At 47.4% G+C, this 23323-nt stretch overlaps 1 protein-coding gene across 2 annotated transcripts in view; it reads left to right on the top strand.

The window, feature by feature from the left end:
* Positions 1-661: 661 nt before the first annotated feature.
* The window catches only part of Mreg (melanoregulin), a 56165-nt gene continuing 33503 nt past the window's right edge, over positions 662-23323 (top strand). Inside the window, exons 1-3 of one of the 2 annotated variants that reach the window (XM_052749804.1) lie at positions 746-861; positions 17266-17379; positions 21585-21744. In XM_052749804.1, the coding sequence (XP_052605764.1) occupies positions 21652-21744 (93 nt within the window). In that variant the 5' untranslated portion in view covers positions 746-861; positions 17266-17379; positions 21585-21651. Of the gene's footprint in view, positions 862-17265; positions 17380-21584; positions 21745-23323 lie in introns of both variants that reach the window. The other variant, XM_052749803.1, reaches the window with a different exon arrangement.

Here is a 23323-nt window from a genome sequence, read left to right as displayed (position 1 = left end):
CTACAAAGCGAGTTCCAGGACAGCTCCATTGAGAAACCCTGTCTGGAAAAACCAAAACCCAAAACAAACAACAAACAAAACAAAACACCCCCCCCCAAAAAAAAAGAGGAGGGTTTTGGGGGCTGGAGAGGATGGCTTAGTGGTTAAGTGCATTGAGGCTCTTGCAGACGACCTGGATTCTGTTCCCAGCACCTACTTGGTAGCTCACAATAAAACCAGCATCTCCTTGGTAACTCACATCTCTATCATAAATAATCACATCAACAGTTCTTGAACTCACAAGCGATTGCTTTTTTTTTAATCCTGTTTAGGGGTTGAAAGCTTGAAAAAAAAAAAAAACTTTTCAAAGCTTGTACTGTGGGAGACCTTTCACTTCCTCCGCAGTGAAGCCCATTAAAAGGACGGTTGGGTTCGGCCTCGTGCTGCAGACCCCGCGGGGGCCGGTCACCCCCCCCCCACCCCTCCACCCACCCTCCCGGGGTTCTGCTGTACGGTGCGGCTGGAAGAACGCGCTCGCTCCTTAGAGGGCAGCAGCGGGGCGTCGCGGGGACGCATGCGCTCGGGCGACACCCGGGGAATTAAAACAGGAGAAGAGGGAAAAAGCTCCGGCCAGAAACGCGCCGCTTCGCGTCCTCCCCCCCTCCCCCCCGCGGCCGCGGCGTGATGCGCACGGCCCGGCCCGTGACGCCGCGGCCACCCACGTCCCCGCGCCCCAGCTGCCATCGCGTGCCGGGCTCTGGGACCCCGGCGCCGGGCCTCGCTCCCCATGGGGCTGCGCCGCTGGCTCCGGAGCGCCTGCTGCTGCTGCCCGTGCCGGTGCCTGGAGGAGCCCGCGCGGCCCGAGAAGGAGCCGCTGGTCAGGTGCGTACGGTACCCGGGGGGTGGGGTGGGGTGTCCCCTGAACCGGGGACACAGGGGTGGGGTGGGGTGAGGGGGTCCTGTGAGGTCACACCGCGGCGTCATCCGAGCCCCTCGGGCCCCATCCCAGCGCGTCTCCGGTAAAGACGTTTTTTGTTTTTTTTAAGCTTCAGATCTGATTTTTGTGTGGCTCGGAGAGCGCAGGTCCCCAGAGGCTGATGATGCCCCCGGGGAGATGCCACTGATGATGAGTGCAGGGACAGGGGCTGGGCAGAGAGGTTTCCAGAGAGAGAGGTTGAGGGGGTCCCATCGGATGAAACGGACGCGGGTGGGTTTCCGTGTCACTCAGCAAGAAAGTTTGGCTACCCATGTCAGGACGGAAAGAAGTCGAGCTCAGCGACTGGACCTAAGGAGATCTTTCTCATGATAAACACAGCGCGTGTTGTACCGGGGGCAGTCGAATGGGCTGTTTTGTTGTAGTGGAAGCTGTGAAATGTGAGGACATTTAATGCTCGTTAGCTATGTGCTAAAAGAAGGTTTGTGAAGGAACCCTAGGCACAGATTTGCTTGATTTTTTTTTTTTTTTTAAGCGATACTTTAATATAGGAGGAAGCACAAGGGGTTGGAGGAAAAGGCACCCAGGAGTAAGACATATCCACATGTGGGTGCGGGCAGAGAGGACACGGATTTTTATTTTTCCTTAAAATGATTTTTCTATCGTGAGTTTGCTGAAATCAAAGTTCCGCCAAGTCGTGCCTCAGGGAGCAGAAAATTTAGAATGAAATTAGGGCACAGGATGTAGGGTGGAATTCCAGGCTCGGTGAACAAGCTCTGAAGCCAGGGCAGCTTTAAGGAATACGCATCGAATACAATAATGCTTGTACAACTCTTTCCGAAGCACGACTTAACCGTTCCTTATCCTGTCAAGTCCAGACACTTCTCTTGACTTTGGAGGGTTACATAACCTGTCTGCTCGTATTTTCCAGAGCGTTAAGAGCCGCTGTAGGAACAATCCACTCTTAGTCCCTTCATGCTGGAGCCCAATAGTGACCTTTTGCCTTCTCCCCCTTTCCAAATGCTGGTTTTCAAGTAGTCTCATTTGATCACGTGGCTCTTTTTCATCTTCCTCCTGCGATTTAGGAATTTATCATCTTGTTGTTTGGTGAGCACACGGATATTCTGTGGAACATATATAGACACACAAGCCACTATACACACACACACACATATATATATATATATATATATATATATATATATATATATATACACAACACACACACACACACACACAAACATACACACACTCACTATGTAGACCTGTAGACATGGCTGACCTGTAACTGGCAGAGATCCACTTGCCTCCTGAGTGCTGTGATTAAAGGCATGTTCCACCTCTCCGGGCTACCATACGTACGTATGTTTGGTTGTTTTTGCTAATAGCCCTCTCACTTAGATTTTGAGATTACTCTGCGCCGGGAGGAACTGAATTACCTATCTTTAATTTAAAAGGCAATAGGTAACAGTGTAGGATTTTTATCTCAGGACTCCAGGCTCTCGGTTATTATGAAATATAGCCTTCAGTTTAGGTTCATCTACAGCTTTGGGTATTTCTAGTGTTTTTTTTTTTCTAGGATAGCTAGACTTCTGGTAACGTTTATTTTGAAATGGAGACCCTCTCCTGTCTTGCTTTATGTCCAGTGGATGAAAGTCCATGAATTTTGTGATGATGATGATGATGATTATTATTTTAGAAGATAAGATTAGCCAGGAAGGGTAGAGCAGGCCTGCAGAGGCAGGAGAGTCAGGTAGGTGTTCAAAGCAGCCTTGGCTACAGAAGTTTATACACAAGGACCTACCTAAAAAGAAATGTTTAAAAATTAGGGCGATCTAGTCATGTGGAGCAGCATGGCAACGTGTTGATGAATCCAGCTACCTGGGCTGAGTCACATGAGTGGGTGACTGGCCGTGAGTTATGGAGATGATTTGTGCCCACAGTTTCCTCGTGTCTTTGTTGAGGGTGATGAGGATAGTACACACTTCAAAGGATTGCAGGGGAAAAGGAAAGGAGGTCATCCATGCCCAGTGCTTAATAGAGCACCCGACAACATAGTAACTACTCCATAAATTTTAATTATTGTTAATTTTCATTGTTATTCTTCTGAGCATGTGAGTGTGAGTGGCCTTGTCTCATCTGGTCACGGGTTACTCTGACACCATTTTGATATAACCATCTCAGAAGGGCGGTGGCTTATTAATGGGCCGGTGAGGTGGTGGTGGTGATACACATGTGTCTGCAGGTCCTTGAATGTTCTTTTCCACCCTAGTCATGTGAAGATCTGGTTCGGAGTTCATTGTTTTACTTTATTATTGCATATTTGTGTGGTGTGTGTGATGTGCGTGCACATGTGTATGCATGGTGTGTGTGCATGGGTGTGCGTATGTGCAGGTATATGTGCATGTAGAGGCCTGGGATTGACGTCGGGTGTCTTCTTGGTTGCTTTTCACCCTGTATACTGAGGCCAAGTCTCTCACCTGAATTCAGACCTGGCGAGCTAGCCATTTGCCAGGGAGCCCTGGTCTCTGCCTCCTGAGCTGGAATTACAGGCAGATGGCCGTGCCCACTGGGCATGTATGTGGGTTCTGGGGATCCAAACTCTAGTCCTCACATGTTCTCACACTGGCATGACAAGTACTTCACCTAGTGAACCGTCTCTCCAGCCCCTCATTTATTTATTTATTTATTTATTTTTGGTTTTTTCGAGACAGGGTTTCTCTGTGTAGCTTTGGAGCCTGTCCTGGATCTCGCCCTGTAGACCAGGCTGGCCTCGAACTCACAGAGATCTGCCTGCCTCTGCCTCCCGAGTGCTGGGATTAAAGGTGTGCGCCACCATGGCCCAGCCTCTATTATATTTTATTAGTGTGTGTGTGTGTGTGTGTGTGTGTGTGTGTGTCTGTCTGCCTGTCTGTCTGTCTGTCTGTGTCTGTGTATGTATGCTGGCATGCCTGAGCTATGGCTTGTGTGTGGAGGTCAGAGGACAACCTGTGGCAGCCAGTTTTCTTCTGTTTCCCGTGAGTCCTGGAGGCTGAACTCGGGTCAGCAGGCTTGGCAGGAAGCATAGTCACCCGCTGAGCCATCTCCTCGGCCAGCTGTTGTACTGTTTAGTTCCAGTGTATTTTTAACTCCTCAAAAGAAAAAAAAAAACAAACAAACAGAAAAACCCACGCCAGGACTGTTGCACAAAGAAAGCCCGTCTTGAAAAAGAAAAACAACAACAAAACAAAAACAAAAACAAACAAACAAAGCCAGCATGCTTTCTAGCAGTCACTCTTCCTATTTTTCTCAGTGGTTACTAAACCAGTCATTTGTCATTACAGATTTGCCCGTTTTGGAGATTTTGTGTGAGTGGGATCATAATTGGCCTTTTGCGTGTGGCTTTCTGCGCTTAGCGTGATTTTTTTCACAGATTATTGTGTTGGAGTGTATATTAACACTTCATTCCTTTTTTATGGCTGAATATTATTTCTTTGTGTGGACTGATCTTATTATTATAATTTTTTATCTCTTCACCCGTTGATGGACAGTTGGGTGATTTCTCCTTTTGCCTTTTGTGAATAATGTGGGAACGTTTGTGGGCAGGCTTCTGTGTAGACGTGGTTTCAGCGCCCTTGGGTAAAGCTGTCAGAGTGGAATTGCTGGGTCACGTGGCAAGTGTGTGTCCGACTTCTGAGGACCTGCTGTTCGGTTTCTGAAGAGCCTGGCTTGAAGCACCGATGAGGTGAAGTCATGTGGCCAGATGGCTCCCATTATTATTGAGGACTTCAGTTTTTCACGCCATCTTTTCATCTTTCCCCTTCTAACAAACTGGCTTTTTACAGCCCGCTTTGTTCCCTTAAACCATCCTTTCCCAGCTCTGAGAACCTCTCCGTGTTTTATTTTAGTCCCAGCACCGTAGTGCCTGGGAAGAGGTACCCTCCGGGGAGGCTACACAGCCACCTGTGTGTGTGGCCTCCTCCAGTCCTTTCTCAAAGCTGCTCCAGGGACTCCTGTTATTCCAGGAGGCGCTATCATAAGTCTCAGCTGCCTTGCCAGTTTGTGACCTTGATCCTTCGGCTTTTCTGGAGACTATGTCTCTGAGGAGGGAGGCTTCTCCTCCTTTCTTTTTTTTTTTCTTTTCTTTTTTTTTTTTTTTGGTTTATCGAGACAGGGTTTCTCTGTGTAGCTTTGCGCCTTTCCTGGATCTTGCTCTGTAGACCAGGCGGGCCTCGAACTCACAAAGATCCGCCTGCCTGTGCCTCCCAAGTGCTGGGATTAAAGGTGTGCGCCACCACCGCCCGGCTTCTCCTCCTTTATGTCCCTCTGTGTCTTCTCTCCCCAACTTGTCCCCTTCCTTTCCCTCTAGAAACATCCCGAGATCTCCCCTGACTAGCCATTCACCTTGACGATACCATGACCTTCAACTGCTGTTCCCTGACATCCTCTGTATCCCACACAAATGTCTTTGAAGAGCAGTTGCCTGGACCCCCACTGCCTTCTTTCTCGACTACTGTTGCTGAGACTGATACCCAAGTCTGGGTCAGGCCTGGGATTATGCATTGTAGGGACTGTGCTAGGTGGTTTGGCTGTGGATGGTCTGTGGACAGAGTTTGTAACACACAGATGCTCAGCGATGGGGAGATGGTCAGCAGGTTAACGTTTTCATGCTGGCATGAGGGCTGGGATTTGGATCTCCAGAGTCCATGTAAAAAGCTGGGTTGGGTGGTCGTGTCAACCTGTACGTAATCCCAGTGCTTGGAGGGTGGGACAGGAGATTCCCAGAGCGAGCTGGCTAGCAAGACTACTTGAAACTGAGACCAGTGAACAAAAGACCTGCCTCAGTGTAAAAGGTGGAGATCAGGAAGAATCTTGTCATCAACCTTGGGCCTCCACGTGTGTGCATATGCACACATGCGCACACACCATGCATGCATACATACATACATACACACACATGCAAAAGAACTAAAAGCTATGCTTAGATGCAGTGGAAGGGCGGTTACCACATGGGACATGCCCATATAGGTACCATCTATTTGTGGGGCTCCTGGACTTTTCTGATCCTGAAATCAGACTTTTAGTTAGATGCATATCGTGTTTTTGAAAGTTGCAAGCGGAAATTGGCTGTTTCTCTCTCAGTGTACTCGTTACCCACTGCCATGCCGGCGACGCTCCAATCTATCCGTTCCCATTGCCTCCTCCCTGGAGTCTAACTTTGCATTCACTGTCTCTGTCTGTAACCAGCTAGTGAGCTGGCTTCCTACCTGCCGCCTTTGCTGACGTCATGGTTGTTAGTAGCAGTACCTTTTTATTTTCTGTTCTCCCTCCCTCGGAGTGTGGGGGGTGTGTGTGTGTGTGTGTGTGTGTGTGTGTGTGTGTGTAGAATGTGTGAGAAGTGTGTGAGCAGAAGCCAGAGGAGGCTGTCTGGTACCCCGCTTTTACACCACACACTATTCTTCCAAGAAAGAGTCTTACAGAATCCAGAGCTAGGCTGGCAGCCAGCAAGCCTCCGTGGTCCTCCCGTCTCTGCCCCCTTGATGCGCTGCGGCTACAGGAGTGTGAGCACGGTCATGCCCAGCCTTTTAGGTGGATGCTTGGGATTTGAACTCAGGTCCCCGTGATTGCGCAGCAGGTGCTTGTACCTGGTGTACGATCTCTCCAGTTTCCTATTTTCTCTCTTTCTGAGAAACTTTGCTGGGGTTGTAAGGCCCGCTTCAGTTACTCCCTTTTTGAGGAAATGTTGGGACATCTCCCTAAGAGGTTAAGGTGCCTCTTTATTTTTACCCTTGGGCCTCTTCCTGCCTCTTGCCAGCTGTCACAGTTATAAGGCGCATAATGTAAGTCTGTCGAGACTGGAGGTCTCAGGCCAGCATCTGGAGGCTGAATCCTTTTCACTTATGTATCCCAGTACGGAGAGCCACAATGGAGTAAGAATTGAATAAAAGTATTTTTGACTATTTATAATTATAGCTATCCATTTATTAATTGCTTGCTATGTGTAAATTTTTAAATTTTTTTTTTAAAAATCACGATGACTAATAAAACAGACAGCAACAATTCTGACTTGCACCGTAAGAAAGGATGATAATGTCCCTGTATCTGCCACTGTTGTGTGTACCCCCAGTTTCATACTCTTTCCACCTTCAAAGGTGACCTCTAAATGAAATTAGCATCCTTAAACTTTGTGTACAAGGAGCATATTGCATTTAGGCTCTTGCATAAGTGAGATTTCTTTGCACATATTGTCATTTAATTTGACCAAAGGAGATAGATGTTAGGTATCTGTTCATAAATGAGGAGTCCTGAGCACAGAGAAACTAAATAATAAATTCAGGGTTATAACTAATAGGAGAGACTATATTTGAAAACCAGTTGTGGGGCTGGAAAGGTGGCTCAGCAGTTAAGAGCGTGGCTGCTCTTCTAAGCAGCCCTGGGTTTGATTCCTAGCACCCACAAGGTGACTCACATTTACCTGTAACTCCAGTTCTAAGGGTTTGTATGCCCTTATCTGGCCTCGGAGGGAACCAGCCACGTACATGGTACACAGACATGCATGTCAAACACCCTTGCATATAAAACAAAATAATTTTTTTTTTTTCAAAACAGGGTTTCTTTCTGTAACAGTTCTGACTGTCCTGGAACTCACTTTGTCGACCAGGCTGGCCTTGAACTCAGAGATCCGCCTGCCTCTTTCTCCCAAGTGCTGGGATTAAAGGTGTGTACCACCAACACCTGGCTTAAATAAAATAAATAAATCTTAAGGGGAAAGAGAAAACAGCATGGTAGTGATGCACACCTGTAAATGTGTTCTTGGGAGATGTGGAAGCAGGAGGACCAGAAGTTCGAGGTCTTTGAGATGTGGTGACTATGCCTTTAATCCCAGCACTCCATGGCAGAGGTGGGTGGTTCTCTGTGGGTTTGAGGCCAACCTGGTCTACATAGAGAGTTCCAGGTCTATCAGGGTGACATAGTAAGTCTCTCTCTCTCTCTCTCTCTCTCTCTCTCTCTCTCTCTCTCACACACACACACACACACACACACACACACACACACACACACACGTCAACCTTGGTTATATAGTGAGTTCAGGACCAACCTAGAATATACCAGACATTGTCTGAAAAAGAAAGAGGATGTGAATGCATGTCCGTCTGGGTAAAAGCCTGTATGCAGGAGTTGGAATGACGGCTCAGTTGGTCAAGGGCTTGCCTTGCAGGCACGAGGACCTGAGTTTGATCTGCAGCACCCATGGGGAAAAGTCGGGCATGATAGTGCTTGCAATCCCCAAACCAGGGAGTCCTGCTAGCTGAGGAGGTGGAGATAGGCAAGATCCTTGTAGCCTACTAAACTAGCTCTAGGCCAGTGAGAGACTTTGTCTCAAAAAAACAAAGTGGTGGCCGGGTGGTGGTGGTGCACACCTTTAATCCCAGCACTTGGGAGAAAGAGGCAGGCAGATCTCTGAGTTCAAGACCAGCCTGGTCTACAAAGAGAGATTCAGGATAGGCACCAAAACTACACAGAGTGTCTCGAAAAACCAAAAAAAAAAAAAAAAAAAAAAAAAAAAAAAAAAAAAAAAAAAAGCCAGGATAGAACATGTAGTGTAATGATACATGTAACAGCGCCTCTCATAAGCATTGCCTTGGTACCTTTTCAGTGAAAAGGGATTCTTCTTTTTTTAAAAATAATTTATTTATTTTATTTCATGTACATTGGTGTTTTGCCTGCATGTATGTCTGTATGAGGGTGTCAGGTCCCCTGGAACTGGAACTACAGACAGTTGTGAGCTGCCATATGGGTGCTGGGAATTGAACCCGGGTCCTCTGGAAGAGCAGTCAGTGCCCTTAACTGCTGAGCCGTCTCAACAGCCCCCAGAAAAGGGAGTCTTACTCCTCCATTTTTATTACCTGTTAGTAACTGGGGAGCATCACCATTATTTTCTGGGTATTTAAAGGCAGAAGAAGCAGAGAGAACCACCAGGCATGCTTGAGATTTTCTGTAACCCAGACAGGCCTTGAACCTGTGGTCTCCAGCCTCAAGCATCCCGAGTAGCTGGGCTTACAGGCCTGTACCACAGGCCTGACTTAAAATGTTAACTGTTGGTGATCTCAGTTTGCTCTAGACAATTATTTTGCATCCACAGAAAGGTTGTTTTAGGAAGGGATGTGATTTCTCTGAATGTCCCTCAGGCCATGTAGACATGAAATAGTTCGAGCCATCCTTCTTCAGGACGCTGGCAAGGAGGAGTCTCAAGGAAGCATCTCTGACATTTCATCGTCCCTGAGCTCCTCGCCCTAATCCTTCCCAGGTTGTCCTTCATGCCCATGGTGTAGTAGCCACTGTTGAAAGGGCTTTGTATTTGTTAGTTGAATATTGGCCTAACCTATGCGACACAGTTGTTAGTCACCTTCAACTTCAATGAAGTTACCTCGACAACCAAATGAGTAGATACTGAACCCCTGTTCCAGAAGGTTCCACAAGGAAAGTTATGTTCCCATGAGCGAATTCACCGGCTGGTCAACACATCATCTTCTTTCATGTATCTGTTGAATGACACCTCACTGTTGGTCATTAACATTGAACTCATGGGGAACAGCTGCCATGTGTCACGTGTGCATGGAGTTTATTTAGCACATGTCTTTTATTATTTTGTTTTGTAGAACTCAAGCTGACTTCAGACTTGCTGTGTAGCTGATAATGATCTTGAACATTTGATCCTTTGACTCTTAACTTCAGAGCGCTATGATTTTAGGTTCACACTACCATACCTAGTTTATTCAGTGCCGGGGATTGAACCCGGAGATTTGTGCATGTGAGACAAGTACCTGCCGCTGAGCCAACTCTCCATCCCATACACATGTATTTTCACATTTCAGTGTCACACTTGGGGGCATCCTAAACAGCCAGATCACCAGTGAAAAGTACAAAAATGCAAAAATATGCCACAATAAAACATTATTTTTTTCTCATTTTGCAAGGTGGACTTAGGTGACCCTGGAGTTGAGTTGATTTATGTGTGTTACAAAAAGGACATTTGTTGCCAGCATTTGATCTAAAACAAGAGAAGTAGGGTGTTGCCTGTTCAGCCTCGATTGCGAATGTTCACCTGAGCTTTTCCTTGCTCTGCCTTCCCACGTATGACCTTAAAACTATCCATTTTAGGGTTTAGATAAATTTTAGTGAGTGTGAAAAATTTCAAATATAAGATAAAGGAGATCAACGAACTAACGTCTACACTTAACATTAGGAGAAACCAAGGCCGAGAGAGCTTCAGTAACTTGCTGAAAGGCATGCATGGCCGAGGCAGGATTCGCATCCTGTTACATTTTGGTGTCACTGTGAGAACAGAACCTTTCCGGGACGCAGAGGGGTACATCTCCAGCTGCTCATAAACTGTGTGCTAGAGATTGTGTGTTGAGTGTGAGATTTTCCTTGAATTGTGGTAGCTTGGGGTCCAGAATCCTGAGCCCCTTTCCCTGTCCTGAGGCTAGAGATGAGGTGCCAGTGTGGGGGAAGGACAAGGGTGTGTGGGGGGGGGGGGCTCGTGGCATTTGAAGGGGTCATCTCCTGCTGAGAAGTGCATCGCCTCTTACATGTGTAGAGTCTTTCATTTTACAGGCTGAACTCACATGACCTTTGAGCTGATGGAATCACCCTTAGAAGGGCTTACAGAAAGTTGGCAGGTGTGTTGATGTGGGTGAGAGCTCTCAGCCCGGCGTCCAGATGGCCCGGTTTTCTTCTTGCAGCACACTGTTGGATTTGCAGAGCCAGGCTTCAGCAGACTGTGAAGGGCGGACGCATCTCATCCCCGACTTCCTGTGCTGCAGGTTCTGGGCTGCCCCAGCTCTAGCCAGAGAGTGCTTCACAGGAGTCAGTGGGAGACATTCGGGCTTCCACTGCAGGAGAGTGCCTTGATCCATGAATCCCATTTGAGGGCTGACACGTTTACCTTCTTGAGACAGAGCAGAGATGGAAAACATGGGTGTAGACTGAAGTTTCTGTCCTGCCTGGTCCCGCAACCGTTCAGTCCCAAATAAACACACAGAAGCTTACATTAGTTACAAACTGTTTGTCTGTGGCTCAGGCTTCTTGCTAGCTTTTTTGGTTGTTGTCCCCCCTCCCCAGGGTTTCACTGTGTAGCTTTGAAACCTGTCCTGTTGACCAGGCTGGCCTCAAACCCAGAGAGATCCACCTGCCTCCGCCTCCCGAGCACTGGGATCAAAGGCGTGCGCCACCACCGCCTGGCTGCTAGCTACCTCTTAGAACTTAACTCACCCCATTCCTGTTCATCTATGTTTTGCCACGTGGCTTTGTGGCATTCATTACCTGTTCTTTCTCACTTCTTCTCCTGGCGGCGGCTGGGAGCATCTCTGTGACTCCATCCTGCTTCATCTCTGTCTTCAGTTTGAATGTACTGCCTGACCTTATTCTGCCTTGCCATTGGCCAAACTGCTTTATTTATCAACCAATGAGAGCAACCCATTCACAGCCTGTGGAAAGATATCCCACCACACACGTGGGCTATTCCTGGAGCTCAGAGGTCAACACGAGTTCTGACTGAGTGTTTCAATAACAAAGGAAAAGGTCCCGGAAACAGTGAACAGCTCTGAGCCCCACTATTTATGGGATGTTTTCCGTTGTTATTGAAACACTCTTAACAATATTAATTCTGGATGGCCTGGTACTTACTATGTAGACTGGGCTTATCTAGAACTCACGGGGATCCTCTTGCCTCTGCATCCCAAGTGCTGGGGTTAGAGGCGTGGTACCATTTTAGTGCACAGGTGTTTTTGTTTGCATGAATGTCTGTGTGCATCATGTGCTTGCCTATTGCCCAGGAGGGCCAGAAGAAGACATCAGATCCTCTGGAGCTGGAGTTACAGGTGGTCCTAAGCCACCACGTGGGTGCAGGGAACTGGACTCAGTCCTCTGAGCAGCGGTCAGTGCTCTTAACTACTGAGCCATCTTTCCAGCTCTCACAAGGATGACTCCTAAAGGTTTTTTTTTTTCTCTGGAAACCCACAGCAGCAGCCTGTTCTCCTTTTGTGACTGATACCAATTAGTCACGTGACCCTGGAAGGTCCCTAGAGATGACATTTCTTTCAGTCATGTGATACTGGGGGGTCCCTAGAAGGTGACATTTCTTTCAGTTAATCAGGTGACAGGGGAAGTTCCCTAGAAGGTGGCATTTCTTTTAGTTGCACATCATATGATCTAGGTTTCCTGGAACTTTCTAAATGTCTTGAAGTGATTATATCACTATACCTTTGTGTAAAAAGTAAACTCTGCTGAAAATACTTGATTAGAGACATAAGAATATTTTGCTGGGCTAATAAATATCTGAACTGAGGCAGTTATATAGTGTGTATTCTATTCTTTTTTTGCCTTTTGGGAAAATAGTTTTGTTTGGTGAGACACTGTACCTAAAGACTCTTTCAATATTTGGCAATATCCTGAATTATGTTTTATTTTTATTTTTTTTTTTTGAGACAAGGTATGTAGCCCTGGCTGTCCTGGAACTCACTATGTAAATCAGATTGGCCTCGAATTCACAGAGATCCATCTACCTCTCTGCCTCTCAAGTGCTGAACTTCACACATGTATGTGTAAATGCTGTCACAGACAAGGCAGTTGGTATAAAAGCTGTACAGGGCACACTCCTGTAACCACCAATCAAGATAAGAGATGGATGTTGCTACCCGCCTCCCATCCCCACCCAGATCTTATCTAGACTTTCATCAGAGTTGTTTCTTTATAGCCTTACCGCTTCTCTGTGCGCCTACAGCCTAGCTTTGCCTTGAAACTTCCCACGAATGGGGTCAAACCTTGAGCGCTCCCACATGCCTCTCTTTGCTGCACTTTGGAGATTCATTCATGCCGTTGTGGTGAGCTTGCTTCCTGCTGCACGGCGTGTCCGTCACACTCACCCTCTCTATTAGTGGACTCGGGAGTGGTTTCTAGTTCAGTGCTATGATAGCATGTTTCTAAGGTCAGCACAGACCGTGAAATTATTCATCCTTTCTGTGACCTTCTCCTGGTTCTTTAGATATGCTAAACAAACCCCCTAACTCAGTGCCTCTGTGCATCTGCCTGGAATATTCTTTCTCTGGCTGCCTGCATGGATAGCTCTCACTTTATTCAGTTCTCTACTCAGTCATTTTTTATCAGACCGCGCTTCTCTGACTGCCATGTCCAACCCTGCTCCATCCCCTCTTCCTGAACCTCTCTGTGTATTTCTTCACAGTCCTGGATTGTCACCTGACAGAAACACATGTGCTTATCATCTGTTCCTCCCACAAGACTCTTAAGCCCGAGTCTCATCCGTTCAGTCAGCTGAAGAGTGTGAACAGTTTTCTGTGAGCCCATTGACGTAGATGCTAGCCTCATCTCTCCTGTTTAGAGGCCTGTGAATTGGGGAAATAAATGTTCAACAACTCGGCAAATATTTATTGAGTACCTGTTGTGTGCCAGGTACTATGGTAGACACTGGCAATAAACCACTGAGCAAAACTATGGCCAGAACCCGGTCCTCATGTGTCCCCTAATGGTGCTAAAGCAAAGGACACAATAGACAGTAAATATAACCAGTAAAGTAGGAATTAAGCATGTGCAAAGAGAAAGGGTAGAGCTGAAGAGGGAGGCATGATCACAGACGATTGGTCATAGCAGGCCTCGAGCAGGTGATGTGTAGAGGGAGAGAGGCAGCGAGTGTCTGGAGGAGACTGGGTCGGTAGATAGAGCAGCCATTACAGAGGGCTGACAGGACCCGACGGACATTTCGGGAGACTCAGTCACTCTGGCTGTTGGATTAAGAAGAGAAGAAGCGGGTTGGAGAAATGGCTCAGCTGTTAAGAAACCTTGCTGCTTTTGCAGAGGACCTGGGCTTGGGTCCCAGCATCCACAAGGCGGCTCACAACTGTCTGTAACTCCAGTTTACGGTTTAAAGTTTAAAAGATGCCCTTTTTCTGGATTCTCTGGGCACCAGGTACACATGTGGTGTAATATATACATACAGTCATACATGACAAATTAAGAAAGAAAAAAGAATAGACTAGAAAAACAAACTCCTGCTTCCAGGAATTCTCCTGGAAGACATAAGAAGCCCTGGTTCAGGGTGTCGTGGGGGAGGTGGGTATTTTTTGAACACAGAACCAGTAGGATTTTCTGATGAACTGGAGATAGGGGTTGAGGGACTCAGGATAGCTTTGTGTTCTTGGCCTGAGCAACGTGAAGATGGAGCAGCCATCGTGGGAGTGGGGAGCCCACTAGCAGCAAGGTCCTTGTTTGGGTCACTTTGAGCTCGTGCTGACTGTCAGACGTCAGTCTTCTTTCTGTCAGCCGCTGCTGACCCGAGGCCCAGGATCAGGGCAGTGAGGTCACTGGAACTTCTGGCCAGCAGCCATCCAGTGTGTGGGCTTTTGTGGGTCTTTTCAAAATCCTTTTCACACAGGGTCCTTGGTCCTTTACCACTGTGAGGAATCCCAGGCTTTGCCTGGAAATGGCTTTCATGCTGACAAGCCCTTTGCAGACATGTCCCCAGGCAGATTTTTTTACTTACACGTATTGAAAGTAGACTCCTGATGGTTTGGGCCTTATGCCCTGAGGTGAGATTAGGGTGAAATTCAAGACCTCCCCTTTGGGAGTGGGAGTTAGCTTCTGCATGGGTTGTAACATCAGAGCAGCTTCTCAAATGCCTGAGGTTCATAAAATATTTATTATCAGCAGACGGTGGCCAGGGGCAAAGCAGCTGCTCTCACTTTCTTTAGAACCTTTTAGACATGGTTACATGAGGGGGGAAGAGAGGGAAGCGTCTGGCTGGGAACCCCCTTCCTTCGTGTGTTCTCCCAAGGCTCCTGGGGCTCCTGGGTCCACTCTGAACTGGGTTCACACACCTGCCCACTTCCTGGTCTGGGGTTCACAAAGGTTCCCAAGCAGCTTTTCCTCACATTATTTTGCTCTATGCTTTTTAGCCTGATCTCTAGGCTAAGAGTAAGGTGGATTGATGCGGTTGTTGGAGTCAAGGGGCCTGCCGATGATCAAGACTGGGGAGTCAGGATCTGGCCAGACGTTATAATTCCAGCACTCCTCAAAGAGCTCACATCTATGGTTCTTTCTGAATAGTGCTCGTGTGCGTGTGTGTGTGTGTGTGCGCGTGTGCGTGCGTGCATACATGCATGCACATGGGTGGGTGGGTGCATGCCGGTGTATTTGGAGATCAAAGGATGTCCTTGGGTGTCATTTTCAGGAGCTGTCCATCTTTCTTTTGACACAGGGTTCTTTTGCTGACTCAGAACTCACCGGTAGGCCAGGCTGGGATTACACAGGTACCCTACGGTACACACACCCATGCTACAAAGGCAACCTCTTTTCCCACTGAGCTCTCTCCAGCCCCTTGAGCATTCTTTTATAAGTCATTGCTAGAATAATCACTTCTTTAGAGACTTGGAGGCAGGACTCCACCTTCCCTCTGCTTGGAGGGGAGACTTATTAGTAATGAAGAGCATGGCCACAGGGGTCCTGGTGAGGAGACACTGGGGTGGGACAGTTGTGGCTCTGCAGAGCTGAACAGGCTTAGAAGGGTGAGGGGGGTGGGTCACTGACACCCCTGGAGAGGCTGTGTTCTCTCAGGGCAGCACCTTTTGGTTCTTTCCTGCTTTCCATTGTTCCATTGTCTCCTGAGTATCAGTGACTAGGCAGAGCTTGAGGCTCTTCGTGGGCTAACTTCAGAACCCCACCCTGATTTAGGGCAAGCCTAGATGTGGGGAGAACTCAGGAGGGAGCACCTGTCGGTGGATCATTTCTATGTATGTTAAATTTTAACCTTTCTATTATGTGTCTCTCCAGTTTACACATGAAGTGGCTAGCATTTAACATCGGATGAAGGGGTGTGTGTGTGTGTGTGTGTGTGCGTGTGTGTGTGCACATGTGCAATTCAGTTCCTGTGAGATGATTGCTCTGCCTTGGGGCTAGGGGCGTTCAGTTACTGTCATGGGGTAATTGATCCCACTTAGGGGATGATCTCATCATGAAGTGGTCTGTCTGAGTGAGGCTTCAGTGTTCCTGGAATCCATGTGACTACAAGTCTAGGGGATACTGGAAACTTCTAGGCCAGACTCCAGGGGATCCAGAGCAGGATGTTGTAAAAGCTGACAGCTGGACTCTCCACCAGTCTGGAAAATACCTTATTTATCTTATCTTCATGCTTTTGCTCTTGAAGAGGGATGAGATAGGTTAGGTAAATTCTGTGCTAATCAACTCCTGTATTACCAGTTTTTCAACAGACACTCCTTCAATGATTAACACATCCCTGTGCAGACTGGAACAAGAGTCTGACCCGGAGTTTTAAGACAAAGGAGGCAAATGAAACCAGAAGGCAGACACACCAAGCCTTGTCCCCTCGCTCTTGGCTACCCATTGGCCAACAGGTCCAAGAGAAGGGTCAGTGCTACCTACAAGTGCTAGTGAGCAGAAGCAGTCTCTCAGGGCTTGCTATGACACGGTTGCTCAGTGAGACCCTGTCAGGGACCTCACTCAGGAAGGGTTGTCAGCCTTTCCTTGGAGAAGTTTAGTTCTTTTGTTTTGTTTTGTTTGTTTGGTTGGTTGGTTTTTCGAGACAGGGTTTCTCTGTGTAGTTTTGGTGCCTGTCCTGGATCTTGCTCTGTAGACCAGGCTGGCCTCGAACTCACAGAGATCCGCCTGGCTCTGCCTCCGGAGTGCTGGGACTAAAGGCATGTGCCGCCGCTACCCAGCAGAAGTTTAGTTCTTATCTATCAAGTGGGATAGTGCCCGTAGCCCTTCCTGTCCCGGGAGGGGTGGAATGGGAGACCCTAGATACAAGTGCCGAGTCTGTGGTGCTGTGGTGGCTGACAGGTTGTAAGAGCTAGTTAGGCAAAGAGAACCTACGCTTCGCCATCATGCTCCCTGCCGTGATGCTGCTAATGGACTGAGCCTGAGATGGGTAGGCAGGCCCCCAGTTAAATGCTGTCTTTTGTAAGAGTTGCCGTGGTCATGGTGTCTCTTCACAGCAGTAAAAGCAGTGACTAAGACACATACCCCTCCTCATGTGACAGTGGGTTTGTGACATCACCCCCAACCACGCGATTTTCTTGTTTCTTCTTCAGTTCTCGCTCTACGACCCTTTGATCTGGCCCATCATAGCTCGTGGGACAAAAGCCTAACACTGTCTTCGATCTGATGTCAAATCATGTGTCACTGTGTCCCTGCAGTGTGTGAGCTTGAAATGCCCCAGTCTGTGGGCACAACATGAAGCGTCCGTGTGCTGCACTTTCTCACTTTGCCCTTGCTCCTCCTTTGGGGGAAAGGCTGATGTTGTCTCCATAGAAACTCCTAAACTTCCTTCTCCTCTCATGCAGTCGGTCTCGTCTTCCTTTCTGCTCTTACGTCACCTTGTGCTGCGGATTGTACTTACCTTACTGAACTGTGAGGGCGGAGACAGCGTCCTGTTTCCACAGACACAAAGTATTCAGGTACCAATCTGTGATTTTTGATCCATAGCCATGAGTGAGGGTTTGAGTGAGTGAATGAATTTAGTATAGTATTGAAGCCTGTGTACACGGAGCACCAAGGCATCTCTTGCCTGTCCCCTTTCATTGGCTCATCATTCTCATTCTCTCTTTCCCCCTCTCTCCCTACCCCTCTCTCTTCCTCTTCCTCTCTCTCTCTCTCTCTTTCTCCCTCTCTGTCTCTCTCCCTCTCCCCACCCCTCTCATTTTTTGAGGCAGAGTTTCCTCTGTGTAGCCCTGGCTAGCTAGCCTGGAACTGGCTCCATAGACCAGGCTAGATCTCATTCACAGAGATCCGCCTGGCTCTGCCTCCCGAGTGCTGGGATTAAAGGCATGCGCCACCACCGCCCGGCCTGTATGGCCCTTCTTTTAAAGATTTATTTATTTATTGTGTATACAGCATGTATGACTGCAGGCCAGAAGAGGGCACCAGATCTCATTACAGATGGTTGTGAGCCACCATGTGGGTGCTGGGAATTGAACTCAGGACCTCTGGAAGAGCAGTCAGTGCTTTTTTTTTTTTTTTTTTTAAGATTTATTTATTTATTATGTATGCAGTGTTCTGTCTGCATGTATGTCTGCAGGCCAGAAGAGGGCGCCAGATCTCATTATGAATGGTTGTGAGCCACCATGTGGTTGCTGGGGATTGAACTCATGACCTCTGGAAGAGCTGTCAGTGCTCATAACCGCTGAGCCATCTCTCCAGCCCCCTCTCCCCACCCGTTGCCCTGGTTTTCCTACGTGGGTCCTGGCTGTCTTTCCCAAGTATGAGGAGTTGATCGACAGCCTGATCTGCACCCACTCACTCTAGCCCTGGGGCATCTCTCTTGTTGGACAACTCTGCTGATTCCCAGTCTGGTGATGGGTTCTTGCTTTCTGTTGTGAGATTTCCTGGGTGCCAACTTGCAAATGTGTCGTGTGTGTGTGTGTGTGTGTGTGTGTGTGTGTGTGTGTGTGTGTGTATGTCTTGGCAGTTACCCTCAGCCTACCCATCATTTACTCTCATCCCCCATCCCTTCCCAGGTCCTTCTGTTTTTCTGGATGTCTTCTGTACATTTTCACTTGCCGTACCCTCATGTTACACACTTAGACGTACTTGCTATCCCACGGCCTCTGGCCTTTCTCATTCTGCCTCAAAATAGTATCACTCTTTGTCCAGGTAAATAACTCGGAGCTCAGGGTGGGCTTGACTCCTCCCATGCCCTTACAGCCCTCTCCTACTGAGTTCAGCTTGAACACCCTACTTCTGGGGTGTGCGGTCATGGATAGCACACTTTTCACCAGCCGCACACTGACATTCAAATCCTGCCCTCTACCGTCTCTCACTTGAGTTATCTAACTTGCTTACGTATGGATCTGTGCATTCTGGTGCTAGGGATCAAGCCAGGGCCTTGCACACCTCAATGCCATCTTTGTTTTCTCCTCCCCCTTACTCCTCTTTTTACACACACACACACACACACACACACACACACACACACACACACACAGTATCTCTGTGTGACACGGGCTGGCCTCAAGCTTGCTCTGCAGCTCAGGCTGCCCTGAGTTTATGATTCTTTGCCTCAGCTTCCCATGTCCTAGGATTGCAGGCCTGTGCCCATGCCTAGCTCCTGTTGAGTCTTCTCCTGACGTCTCTCGGGCGTTCCCCACACTTAACCTGGGAAGAGCTTTTAAAGATGTTGATGCTGCTCATGCCTCACTCATTACAATCCTGCCTTTGCTCATGACGAGTAACTCTACCCCAGAAACGTGTTAGGTGCATGGCCCACGGAGTCCCGTGTCTTTAGCCCTGGGCTGCCTCCCCAGCCTCCCTCATTTTTCTGACCAGTGTTCCTTTTTTTTTTTTTTGGTTTTTCGAGACAGGGTTTCTCTGTGTAGCTTTGTGCCCTTTCCTGGAACTCACTTGGTAGTCCAGGCTGGCCTCGAACTCACAGAGATCCGCCTGGCTCTGCCTCCCGAGTGCTGGGATTAAAGGCGTGCACCACCACCGCCCGGCTAGTGTTCCCTTTCTTCCAGGGTCGCCCCCAAGTTTCCTCATAGGCCTCCCTTGCCGGTGCCTCCTTACAGTTCTAACATGACTTCTGTATTATGCCTGCCCGATGTCCACTGCTGCTAGGGTCTTCTGGTATCCATCATAGGTGTGCTCCTCACAATGCCCCCCTTTACAGCACACACCATAGTCTTTAATTAGATAGCCTTGTGATCATCCAGCAGAAATTTCCTGTTCTTGGTTCTAGTGAGGACCAGAGACAGGATCATGCCCATATCCACAGTTTTACTGAGTCCCGTGATTAAGGTGTCATCATATTTCATACATGTTATTAGAGGAAGTGAGTAGCTCCCGTATGGGTGGCCCTGTTTGTCCTGTCCTTCAGAAGTTAACTAAGGCTCCGTACGGGCATACCACCATGGGTAGACCTTGTAAAGGAAAAAAATCGTGAAACAAAAGTACAAAACAAGCAACCGAACTTTCCCTCTCCGTGTGTGTGTGTGTGTGTGTGTGTGTGTGTGTGTGTGTGTGTGTGTGTATAGGCATACATACATGTATGTGGGCATGCAGGTTGTGGGTGCAAATGCATATGGAGGCCCAGCATTTATGTCAGCTCATCCTCTGTTACGCTCCCACCTTTTTTGATGAGGCAGAGTCTCTCAGTCAGGCACAGATGTGCCAATATTATGGCTAGTCTTGCTAGCCAGCTTGCTCTAGGGATCTCCTGTCTGCCTCTTCTGAAGCTGGAATTACAGGTAGGCTGCCATTCCCACCCGGCTTTCACCTCGGTTCTGGGGATTCGAACTCTGGTCCTCAGCCTGGTGCAGCAAGTGGTTTTTGTTTTTGTTTCACTATGTATGTATCCTTGACTGGCCTGGAACTTGCCAGGTAGATCAGGCTAGCTTCAAACTCATTGAGATAAACATTCCTCTGCCTCGGGAGTGCTGGGATTAAAGGTGTGCACCCCTGTCCTTGGCCCCAGTTAAAAACAAACAAATGTGTATGGGTATTTTGTCTTCTTGCATGTATTTGACCTGGTACCCTTGGAAGTCAAAAAGGTTGTTGTTGGGTCCCCTGGAACTGGAGCTACAGGTGGTTGTAAGTCATCATGTGGGTGCTTGGAATTGAACCTGGGTCCTCTGGAAGAGCAGCCAGTGCTCTTAACTACTGAGTGATTTCTCCAACCCCAGTCTTGTGTGTGTGTGTGTGTGTGTGTGTGTGTGTGTGTGTGTGTGTGTGTGTGTTGCTAGGAACTGCACCCATGGCCTAGCACATGCTAGGTAAGTACTCTCCCATTGTGCTATAGTGTCAGTCACACTTCAAGTTTATTCTGTGTCTGTGACCTCAAAGCCAGTAAAAGTTCATTTCTTCGTGTTGATTTTTGGTTGGGATGCCTAGTGCTGAATTTCATACTTAGCTGTAGTAATTGCTTCTTGTCTCTATATGTGATTATATCAGTTTTCTAATGTTTTTATTATTATTATTCCTTACCTATTTTATTTTATGTGATCTTGGTTTGGGAGGACAGAGTCTCCTTGAGTGGTCCAGGCTGGCCTTGAATATGTGAGATTGTGCTGCTTTGCCCCCCCCCCCCCCCAGTGCTGGTATCACAGGCATGGGCCGCCCCACCTGGCTGGTTTATGTTATTTAAAACAGTGCACTTGTACAGGTCAGAGTTGAACTTGTAGAGTTGGTTCTCTCCTATGTGTAAATTCTAGGGGTTGGACTCTGGACATCACACTTGACACAAGACCTTTATTTGCTGATCCATATTGTCATCCCGTCTTGGCTATTTTTAAAGTGATTAACTTCTGGGAGGTGGTGGCACATGCCTTTAATCCTAGCAGTCGGGAGGCAGAGGCAGGTGGATCTTTGAGCTCGTGGCCAGCCTGGTCCCAGGACAGCCAAGGCTACACAGAGAAACCCTGTCTCAAAAAAAAAAAAAACCCCAAAAATAAATAAATAAATAAGAAATTAATTAATTTTGTTAATTATATTGTGTTTATGCTTAATTATTAAAAATAATAACAGATCCTTTTTGTTATCATTTACGTGTTTTCATTTATATTGTAAAATATACATATGTGATATATAACATGTTGTACATATATAAGGTATATAATATATAATGCATGCATATAACAAAATCCTTATGCTTGCTTTCTTTATTTCACAGTGGTAACAATCCGTATTCCTCATTTGGAGCAACTCTAGACAGGGATGACGAGAAGAATTTATGGAGCATGCCTCATGATGTGTCCCACACAGAGGCAGATGATGACAGGATCTTGTACAATCTGATAGTCATTCGTAATCAGCAGACCAAAGACTCGGAGGTAAGCACCTTTTGATATCTCACTATGTACAGCGGATACCAGGCTATGATGGGGGTGGGGCGGAGCTTGGCTTTGTCAGCGGAGTGCTGTTGTGCAAACACAAGGACCCGAGTTTGATACCCTAGAACTCGTATAAAAAAGCTGGGCATGGCAGCACATGCCTGTAATCTCAATGCTGGGAAGGCCGAGACACAGGAGGATCCCTGGGTCAGCCAGTCTAGCTGAATCAGTGAGCTCCAGGTTCATCGAGAGGCCCTGTCTCTAAAGGTCAGGTGGAAGGCTGGAGAGATGACTCAGGGGTCAAACGCTTGCACTGTAAACCTGTTGACCCGAGTTGGGATCCACAGAACCCAAATAAAAGTCAGCTGCACTATCTCATGAGTCTGTAATCCTAGCATGCCCCTACTGGGAGATGGCAGGCAGAGGCAGGAGAATTGCCAGAAGCCCACTCGTCTGCCAGCTAGCCTGGAATACACAGCAACGAACAGCAAGAAAGACCTTGTTTCAAACAAGGTAGAAGCAAGGACCGATGCCAGAGGTTGTCCTCCGACCTACAGACACACACACACACACACACTTTGGTACATGTGTGAGTGTACTCACACGTGCCCACACATACAGGGATAATGACCCTGTCTCAAAAACAAACAAACAAACAAACAAACAAACAAACAAACAAACCAAAAGAAGACCATCTGGGTTGAAAGAATGAAGCATTGACTACATGGTCAGATGGTCAGGCTGATCTTGAACTCTTGAACTCAAGAAATCTTTCTGCCTCATCTTACTTGGTAGTAGGGACTCAGCCTACAGATAAGTTGTGTGAAATGAAAGGCAAATATCTTAGCAGTGTGCATTAGTATTTGTTAATTATGGTTGGTGTTGATAGACTTGCTTGATACCATGATGGGACTCATTTTTCATGTTTATTGTAACAGTATAAATTACATGTAAGACAATCAATGCTGTTGAAGAACAGTGAGAAGGATGACTTGAAACCTTAAATCATTCATCTCTTCTTATCTTTCCAGTTGTTTAACAAGCCACAGTTAGATAATTCAGATTGAAATGCGAAGGATGGTTTGTGTTACCACTAGTTCTGAGTTAGTGGGACCAGAATAAATGGTTGTGTGTGTGTGTGTGTGTGTGTGTGTGTGTGTGTGCTGGTATGCACAGTGCATGCTTGTTTTCGTGTTTAAAGGTTTTAAACTGTTCGTGTGGATCAGACAGCCGTGTGATTTAGAATGCTTTTTACAATAAGTCTTTGTTTTAAAAAATAATTTATTTTTATTTTATGCTCATAAATTTTACACATTTACCTGCATGTATGCCTGTGTGGGGGTGTCAGAAGCTCTGGAACTGGAGTTACAGACAGGTGTGAGCTGCCATGTAGGTGCTGGGAATTGAACCCGGGTCCTCTGGAAGAGCAGCCAGTGCTCTCAACTGCTGAGTAGTCTCTCCAGCCCCCTACAGTAAGTCTTGAAACACTCCTAAGGACTAAAGAGTGGCATGGGAATACTAGAATATAAAAAGAAGGATCTGTGAGTAAGGATAGCAAAGAGGACCGTGGTTCATCCAT

Source organism: Peromyscus californicus, unplaced genomic scaffold (genome assembly GCF_007827085.1).
Source record: "Peromyscus californicus insignis strain IS unplaced genomic scaffold, ASM782708v3 Scaffold_21__1_contigs__length_65335640, whole genome shotgun sequence".
NCBI lineage: Eukaryota > Metazoa > Chordata > Mammalia > Rodentia > Cricetidae > Peromyscus > Peromyscus californicus.
The sequence above is the reverse complement of the archived record's forward strand: the minus strand, read 5'-3'. Positions and strand labels throughout refer to the sequence as shown.